Genomic DNA, 9,928 nt, shown 5'->3' with positions numbered 1-9,928 from the left:
TATAGAGCCAACAGTTGTATTAATTTAATACACTGTTTGCTTAACGTTGGTTAAGAGATCATACATTTCTAACACTTTTCGCGCAGAGCAGAAAATACAAGTTTTTGTTCTGTAATTTTTCAATGAACTGTCAATGTCAAATCAGCTGTCAGCTGCTAAGGAAAAGGCAGCAGCAATTTTGTTTCTTGTTTTCTTGGAAAAAACTGAATTTTCTTTTAATATAGTGCACGATTATTTATAATTATGGCGACGTCTAGTGATACTTCGGATCAACAAAACGTGAAATCCCGGCGTCCGGCTGGTGAGATCTTAAAACCTTATGAAATGGCACACCTGTGTGGCCTTGCCATTTAGTTTTATTGATTGGTCTAATTATTCGTAATATTTCAGAGTCTGCCTTCAAGCAGCAACGCCTGCCTGCCTGGCAACCTATACTCACTGCTGGGACCGTTCTGCCTACGTTTTTCGTGATCGGGATCGCGTTTATTCCTGTTGGAATTGGCTTGTTGTACTTCTCTGATGAGGTAAGCAGTCAAAATAGATTGTTTTGATATGATATGTTTACCTATTGAGTCAACATTATACCTTCAAAGCATGATCATATCACATTATCAGGCTTGATACACTTTTGTGAAAACAAATGTTATTTAAACAAACAATATTTCAGGTGAAAGAGCATGTTATTGACTACACCTACTGCATGAAGGAAGATGATACCATGACATGTGCTGAATACATCAAAGCCAACGCCACTGAGCCATGCTATTGTACAGAGAAGTTCAATCTTACAGAGGACTTTAAAGGCGATGTCTTCTTTTACTATGGCTTGACTAACTACTACCAGAACCACAGGAGATATGTGAAATCTAGGTAAATGACTTAAATTTCATTAAAACTATAGGAAATTCTTGAAGTCAAGCCAGCATGCAAGTACAATATAATCTGTTTTCTATAATTTATTCAAGAAAGAATTAATTTGCTTGTATATTGATTATAAGTACTGTATTGTATTGTACAGTGTAATACACTACTAAAAGTTTACATAATTATGAGAAAAAAAGAAAAAGAATTATTACAGATATATTCTAAATGAATGATGATTAAGATAACCTCCTTTTACTCTAAAATTATTTAGAAGAATAATTTTTGCTGTTGACTGTACTACTGAATACTCTTTCAGGGATGACACACAGCTCCTGGGCCGTCTCTCCAAGACCCCGTCGTCAGACTGTGAGCCTTTTGCATACGCCACTGTAGGGGATGTCAAGAAACCTGTGGCTCCGTGTGGTGCTATTGCCAATTCTTTGTTCAATGGTGAGTTGATTTTATATATATACTTTGTGTAACCTTCAATAAACTCTATATCTTGTCATAATACTAGCTCTTTAGGCACAAAAAAAAAACAACAGCCAATTTTCCACTTCTATTTTGAAATGTCTTGATGAAATCTATAAATGAATTTGAATAGTTTGTTACATACATCATAATCATCAATCAAGAATGATCTACTGATCGACATATGCTACTCCCAATGAGAGCCACAACACTCTGTCCTGACTCCTGAGCTAAATACATAGAGATTGTAGGGAAGTGGGACTGTATACTGCATTAATAAATCAGTGTTTATTAATGCAGTATAAATAGAGTATTGCACTTTTATTGGAATTTTAGAAAATAACAATATGCACACACGCAGGTAGGTGGGTAGAGAGAGAGAGAGAAGATATGCCAGATGACAAATTACACATAAAAAAAATATAGCCAACAGAGATATCCTAGCCTTACCACAAAAACTTAGACAGTATTTAACAGGTGTTTACCGCTGTCAAACGCCTACAAAATCTGTCAAATTTCGTTTTAAACACTTGTTAAACAGTGTTTAAAGTTTTTTGTGGTAGCACGGTATGTCTTTACTCTAAGCTTTAAACCAACCTTTCCATTATTAAACATTCACCCCCGTCATTCTAATCCACAGACTCGATGTCGGTGTTCTCGGTGGAGCTGAGCAAGCAGGTGCCGGTGTTCCGCACCGGCATCGCCTGGAACTCGGACAAGGAGATCAAGTTCCGCAACCCCGCTGGCGACCTGCAGGCTGGTGAGTGTTATTACTATTATTAAACAAAAAACTTTAACTAAAATGCTCTTAGCTCCAATTTCTCCATAGCCGGTTAGATCGTAACCAGGGAAAGGTTGATCAATTATACGTCATCTCCATATTAAATTTTTGACAGATGTGTCAAAAGTCAAGCAATAATCCCTGGTTATGGTCTAACCCATGGAGAAATTGGCACTAAAATCTCTTAAAAAACTTAAATCAAATGCTTTGTTTACTCAACATTGTCTATTGCTGGATATAGGCCTCTTTCAGAGCGGTGGTAGCTCAGTCGGGTGAGCGCCCGCTTCTCAATCAAGAGATGCGGGTTCGAATCCCGGCGCTGACATGTACCAATGAGTTCTTTTAACTTAAGTACAATGTATACCATCGCTCTTACGGTGAAGGAAAACATCGTGAGGAAACCTGCATATCTAGATCTAGCACATCTAGATATGTGAACCCACCAACCCGCAGTGGACCAGCGTGGTGGGAAATGGTCCAATCTTAGGAAGGCAGTTTAGACCTTGGGGATATGCACAAAGGTTCCACTCGAGAGAGCCAGGTGCAGGTACTTACACCCCCACAGAGAATAGAATAGAATAGAATAGGCCTCTTTCAATGAGCATAGTCCTAGTTATTTCTTATCAAACCACTAATGGCTGGTGAAAAGTTAGCAGCATTATTAACACACACCACTCAAACCCCTCAATTCAAACGCCATCCTTTTTATTTGTAGTGAAAATATCCATATAAAGTTTAAATGGAAGGTTGCAGAGGCTGACACTGCAATGTAATTTTACACTGTCTTTTTGACAGTTTACATTATTTATTTAATATTTTACAGCTTTTGCCAACTTTACGAAGCCAGTGAACTGGGCTAAGAATATTTGGGAGCTGGACCCCGAAAACCCTAGCAACAATGGTTTCCAGGTCAGTATGCATCTTACAGGTAAAAATATATATTTTTGTTGAGTTTTATGTGTTACTTTCAAAACAATGACCAATAAGCATCTCATTGAAAGCCTTGGTCGATAAATAACCTTAATTATTCAAGAAAGATAAATAGAGTAACACAGTAATATTATTAGCTGTAATTTGTGGCATTGAGTGTGGGAAATTAGTCAGTTGGTAGTCTAGGTTTTTACACCATAATATGTAGGTTTTTAGCTTACAAGATCGATAAATAATCACTGAATGATCGTCAATCCAGCTGGCTGGAAAGCGTCCCACACTATGTTTGTGTATTGGTGTTCCACACTCTACCTAAATGAATTCATCCGCAGATACGACTGGTCCACCGGCATCATCTTACATATATAAATAGCTTTTAGTTTTTCTCCCCATTAATGATGTTCCATTCGTCGTACTACACCACTGTTCCACCACCCTCTATAAACCCCCCCTCTATTCCCCTTCAGAACGAGGACCTGATAGTGTGGATGCGCACGGCGGCGCTGCCCACGTTCCGCAAGCTGTACCGCCGCGTGGACCACTCGCAGGTCGGCTTCAGCACCGGCCTCGTGCGCGGGCCCTACACCCTGCGCGTGCAGTACAGTGAGTCACTCATGTACACAATAGACCAATCAGAGAGCTTCAATGCTTTAGTAGACCAATAGTAGCGGAACGGTAAAGCAATAGCCAATGGCGACGGTCGGTCGCATTCCGCCCGCTTCTCACCCCGTACCACAGAATAATAATTAGTGTGTACCTTCTATGTGGACCTAAATTATTATTCCTGTGTGAAGAACGATTTATCAGTGTGTGATTGATTGTTTGTTTTTCGATGCCCCTCAAATTATCTTATTATCCTGTCTATACCTGTCGTATTACCAAACTCGAACTAACCCTCCGCAACCTCCACAGACTACCCAGTAACCGACTTCGACGGCACCAAGTCCTTCGTGATCTCGACCACGTCTCTCCTCGGGGGGAAGAACCCGTTCCTCGGCATCGCCTATGTGGTGGTGGGCACCGTGTGTCTGCTGCTCGGGATCATACTGCTCGTCATACATGTGAAGTGCTCCAAGAGGTGAGTTATAGGTGTTACGGGATAGAGGTGTTGCGGACTCCTAGCCACTAGTTCAGATGACGATCAACAGATGGCGCTCGGAAATCAATTTACAGAACATGTATGGAAACGAAGCAAATTACTATGAAATCCTACATAGAGGTTTTGGCATGAGGTTCTAGTACGGGATTGGTAGTTTGTCGAAAACCATTAAAAAAAAATTGCAAAACCCGTACTATAGGCTATGATTGGGCTGTTGCCAATGTGCGAAGTATGTGGGTGAATGATGAGTGCATTAGCGTGTTGCTATAGGGATGTGAATGTGAGGAATCTATAGATCTCGCTTTTATACTTTGGAGTGTACACTAATGGTTTAGTATATTATGTAGAAATATGGTATACGGCTAAATGTTGCTTTTGTGTTGAATGTTTTGTCCGTCTAGTACTATACGTTTAGCTTGTGTGTGTTTGCATTTTTGCCCGTAATGAATAGACTGAATTTGTATGACGATACTGATGCACTAGGCATTACTCTGTAATCTTAAAGTCTGTTTTTGCTTGATGGAATGAAGCGATGTCCACTTTTTTATCTGGGCTTATCTAATGCTTTTTATATTTTTACAAAATCATATCTAATCATCAGTGGTCGAAATAGGCTGAGTATATTTATTGACCTAAATTTTGTAGACTTATCCTATTCCGATCACTGCTACTAATCATTTATCTCAACATTTACCTTTTTATTTCTTTATATTTTTTATAGTTATTTTTACCAAAAAATAATTACTTATATCATAACATTACATACCATTTTTATTGAATGTTTAATTTGCAACTAATAGTGCACAAGGATTTTTTGGGACATAATTTTAATCGATCCATCCCTTAGCGTGACATTATGTCTTGTCTTATCTTCCTATTCACCGTAAAGCCTTGTGAGTAAGCGTGTTATTGTTTGCACATTCTTACTCTGCTCATATCTAAGACACCCTAAAGTTTATTTCAAATAGCTGCAGACAATCGGTTAAGCTGAGGTAGGATATCAACCAATACAGATACTTTGTATCTCGATCTGCCTATTCCTATTGGTCGATTTTCAAACTATGAAGTAAAAGTTCCAAAAGATCCTTGTAGCGCAAAAAAAAGCTTTATAACATCGCGTTATTGTTTATTTTGCATTGTGCTAACGTTTCCCCCTCCAGATACCCTCCCCCCCTCTCTCTAACCGTCCCGCTGTTCCTGGACAGTCCGAACACTAACAACACGCCATCGTAAGTGTTTTGTTTTGTGCTTTTTAATGCTATTTTTATTTTTATATTTTTTGTATATTGGAATATTTTTATACAGCCTGGCAAGAATGTTTGTTTGTGTTTTTTTTTGTAACTTATAACACTGCAATTATTTATAAATAAATAACAAAGAGTATAAATTATTGGGGGGGTACGTTTCTTATTACATGCCTCATTGCGCTTGGTTCATCTGATCATCATCATCATCATCACAAGGGTTATTCTCGGAGTGTACTATGTGTATGTCAGTTTTTAAGAGCTAGGATTATGTCATAATCCTATTTTGTCTCAATAACAATGATAAATTATTCAGATGGCATCTGCAAGCAAATCATGGCGCGTGACAAAATTTCAATAATACTACCTGTCTCGCTCCGCCATATCGCGCGGTGTGAAGAGCAAGTTGACATAATTTTTGTCACGCCTTGTCGCACGCGCCATGCTACACCTGCTGATGCCAATAATCTTGTTTTTTTCATTCATATTTTTCAACGTGTTTATTGTATTTTCCAGCACAACGGAAATGATCAACGTGAACCCCCGAACCCCCTACTCTTAAACATCCAGCGGCAAATTAAGTGAGAATTGTTTTAATTTATTTAGTTTTACTTTTTTATTGTGATATGAAATGTTGTTACATATTATACTTACGTATTTTTGGTTTTGTAACCATTTGACAACAGACTTGACTTCAGTGTTATTGCAATGGGGCCGATTCTGAAGAAACAAAATAAGAACATTAAAAATTTAATTAAGGATATGTTTTTTTTCCATGGGGTTTCTTTTAGTTCCTTCAGAATGTCTGCGCAAAACAAAAGGACAAAAAAATAGCAGAGGCTACTGGTATTATTAATTACATCCGTGTTTTCTTATCTGAATTAAAAAATCTTTTTGTTGAAACGAAAAAATATAATGGCTAATGATGTCATTTCAAGTGCCTTTTTATCACAGACAAAAATATATAGTGGAGAAGGTTTATGGTGCAATATCTTTACCGTTTATAAGGCAGAGTAAGCTCGAATATTTCATTTTGGTAAAGTTCAAAATATGATGGTCACATATCGCCCAGACCCTTCTAAAGGTATAATGTCCTTTTGAGCAATTATCTTGAAGTAGAAAATTAAATTTTTGGCACTTACTCGTGTGCTGTAAACCTACTCCATTGTGAAACACTGTGTATTTATCATGTCAGGAAATATTAAATTTATATGAAAATTATATTGAAAGTATTAATCGTATTTATAAGAATAATTTCACTTACACCTAATATTTTAGATATTTACTAGTTTTTCACATTAAATGATGGGATAGTTGGTTATAAATGCATCAAAAAATATTAATGCAGGCTTTTTAAATTGTGAATTATGATGAGTTATATCTAACTATATCTTAACAAGACTGTATGCGGGAGCGAGATAGATAGTCTGTGACAAGACATTTGTCAAGCGCCATGCGTTGCAAAAGTGGTATACTAAGGCCTGGGTCTCCTATTTTCGCCGTAGGTCGCGTCCAGCGTCACGCCGTAGGCCGCGTCACGATGCTCACTATAGAAATGTACTGATGCGGTCTCCCTCACACGCCGACGTTGGCGCGTAGATGTAGTGAGTATCGTGACGCGACCTACGGCGGTGACACTTGACGCAACCTACAGAGTAAATAGGAGACCCGGGCCTAAGCCGAAAGGGTGTGACTCAGGGGGTCACTCTGACCGACTTTTGTTCAATAATATATTGAAAAAAAAAACATTGTAATTTTCGCGTATTTTCAAAAATGAACGTTCTACGAACCGCATACAATGACCCCCTGATCTGAGTCAATCCCTTTCGGCTTAGTATATCACTTTTAAAACAACTTGTATATGTCGCAGGCAACTGGTTTAATCTCCTGTTTGATTGAACCACTAGCCCGTTCATTGGATGGCGCTATTCAGTTGTATGACTAAAGGACAACTCGACAAGTCGTTGATTGTAACGTTCGACGTCTTGACTGAACGCCATTCAGCGAAGTCGTTGAATGGGATATAGTATAGCAACTTTGTAATGTCTGGTTAGGGTGAACATCACCAGACAAGAGTCAACAAAAAGACTATGTTACAAAGCTCTTATCTCACAAATTAACTTAATAATAACAATAAACGTTCCTTCACATTGTTGTTCATAATTATCCAGTTTCGCCACTTTTTTTCTTTGAAACTATGCGCCCGCGGCGTAATAATAGGTAAATCCATGTTGTCACACTATTTTAACACAAATAACGCACTTTAAAGCTAATTTATTTGACAAAAAACTAACAATATAGGTGCTTTTTGTGTCAGCTGTCAGCTGTTAGCTGTTACACGCCATATTTGTTTTATTCACCACCTGACTGATTTTAAGTCAGCTAACTAGTTGGACGTTTTGTGACGCTTGTACAATCAACGTTCGGCCTAGTCATACAACTGAACAGCGCCATCCAATGAACGGGCTAGTGGTTCAATCAAACAGGAGATTAAACCAGTTGCCTGCGACATATACACATTCAAAGCTTATTATCATAATCACACCCACTCGGTGATAACTATTTTTTTTATGGTAAATGAACTTCATGTTGAATGCATGCCTCGATAAGTGCAAATTGTTATCAGATCTAATTTATGAGCTACATATTACCTACGGAATGACAAAATATTTCATTAGATAACGATTTTATTTACAATGGATAATACTCGTAAAAGTGTGCAGTATTTGTTTTTCAAATTCTTTGCATTTATATCTCGCTATCCCTGATATCAGAAGGTTAGCTTCATCACTTTCGAATTATTGCATTATTTATACATTTGTATTGTGAGATAAAATACTTATAGGTACATAGAAGAAACCTTAGGGTGGGTTGCACCATTTAACTTTAACTATTACAAACGTCAAATCCCTTGACGAGAGAGATCAATCTTCAAGGGATTTGACGTTTGTAATAGTTAAAGTTAAATGGTGCAACCCACCCTTAGTTGGTGTATTAAAAGAGTAGTATTTATTGCTTTGTATTGTACTTATTATGTTATCTATTAGAACCAAATACCTGAACAATTCGGTATTCCAACATATTGAATGATGTATACTTACATAGAAAAGGTGGTAAAGGTACAGGCAGCTTCATAGATATCTATACACTTTGTACCTTGTCATACTGAAAAACCGATAGCTACCTTTATGAAACTGAACGTACCTTCTGTAACTGAACGATTGAGTTCATATAATTAAACGTTTTGCACTGAATATGGTTCTAGTTTCTTATTTGAGAATCTATTTAAGCACAGCGATTACAATGCTGCAATTAATTCCAATTAATTACAGTCTCAAATGGGAAATCGGGGAGTAACACCTTATTTATTGCATTTATATTTTTCCACAAACGATAAAATAGGTACCTAGTCGTTTTCGTTTTGTATAGCTTTAGAGTAACATAACTCTATATTTTGAAGTTACAAAAAATATCGATGTTGGTAACATATTAGGTGTTAAATAGTTCTTATAATAATAATAAATGTGTAAAAGTATATTTAAAATATTACTTCTCTCAACTCCTTTTTACTTTTCTGTTAAATTATTATGGACCACAATAAGAAAGAAACCTCAATAGCCAAGATATCTATGATTAAGACCCGATTTCACCATAGAAGAATAAGGCTTATCCGAGAATAAATAAAATTTACTTTGATTGTATGAGTTGTTTACTCTCGGATAAATAGCAGAGGTATTTTCGAATAAGCCCTATTCTTCAACGGTGAAATCGGACCTAAATGTCTTGATAGTAAATTATTTTATGATTGTATGTGCCTGCCTATTTAAAGATTATTTTTATCAGACACGCCCCAAACGTGTGAGGTATTAGAATGCCACGCTACCTGCAACCTTATCTACGTGGTCATTATTCAGTCATGTTGATAATCATATCAATAGCAAAGCTTGAACATTGCGAAAATCCCAGGGACTTTAATTGTATGTTAATTATAATAATACATTTTATAAGTCACTTTCTTGGCCATCCTGAGGGGATCTAAGGCGTTGCGAAAGCTACCAGATTTGTAGGTCCTCATACGAGTACACTCAAGAGCAATGTAAAAGTTCCACCTGCCATTGACGTCCCATATGCCACTGGAACTTTTTCATGACTGGTGAGTGTAATAGTTCAGTTTGCAAAAAACACACACACACACACTCACGCCTTGTACTAATGTACTCCCTTGCGGGGTAGGCAGAGAAGCATTGCTGCACCCACTTTTCGCCAGAGTGTTCTGTTAGTCCCAATGTAATAAGGGGCGGGCCTATTGCCATTTTACGGGCACATCCAAGACCCGAGAACAAATATCTGTGTTTAAACAAATATCTGCCCCAGCCGGGAATCGAACCCGGGACCTTCGGCTCAGTAGTCAGGGTCACTAACCACTACGCCATTCGGTCGTCTTATCATTTGATTTAAACATTTCCTTTTTCTTTCGTCAAACATATATCAAATATCACGCACGTATTGAAACTTTTTTTAAACGATAGAGTCGCCACC

General features: G+C 37.5%; 1 protein-coding gene across 2 annotated transcripts; it reads left to right on the top strand.

The window, feature by feature from the left end:
• Positions 1-131: 131 nt before the first annotated feature.
• LOC105384020 (cell cycle control protein 50A) lies at positions 132-6,171 on the top strand. Of its 2 annotated transcripts, XM_048626621.1 has the most exons (10): positions 132-301; positions 391-524; positions 668-870; positions 1,181-1,314; positions 1,976-2,095; positions 2,940-3,025; positions 3,514-3,649; positions 3,959-4,124; positions 5,306-5,374; positions 5,906-6,171. In XM_048626621.1, the coding sequence occupies exons 1-10, from the start codon at positions 244-246 to the stop codon at positions 5,949-5,951; spliced, it is 1,152 nt and encodes a 383-aa protein (XP_048482578.1). In that variant the 5' UTR covers positions 132-243; the 3' UTR covers positions 5,952-6,171. The 2 variants fall into 2 exon arrangements, with proteins under 2 accessions (XP_048482578.1, XP_011552467.1); XM_011554165.3 differs by lacking the exon at positions 5,306-5,374 and having other exon boundaries at positions 133-301.
• The last annotated feature ends 3,757 nt before the right edge of the window (positions 6,172-9,928 follow it).

Source organism: Plutella xylostella, chromosome 16, assembly GCF_932276165.1.
Source record: "Plutella xylostella chromosome 16, ilPluXylo3.1, whole genome shotgun sequence".
Taxonomy (NCBI): Eukaryota; Metazoa; Arthropoda; class Insecta; order Lepidoptera; family Plutellidae; genus Plutella; species Plutella xylostella.
Note: the sequence above shows the minus strand (reverse complement) of the source record. Positions and strands in the feature narration are given on the sequence as shown.

Coding starts and splice junctions, on each gene's coding strand:
- LOC105384020 (XM_048626621.1), top strand. CDS start 244: ATGGCGACGTCTAGTGATACTTCGGATCAACAAAACGTGAAATCCCGG. Junction 525..667: donor TGTTGTACTTCTCTGATGAG/GTAAGCAGTCAA, acceptor ACAATATTTCAG/GTGAAAGAGCATGTTATTGA. Junction 2,096..2,939: donor CGCTGGCGACCTGCAGGCTG/GTGAGTGTTATT, acceptor AATATTTTACAG/CTTTTGCCAACTTTACGAAG.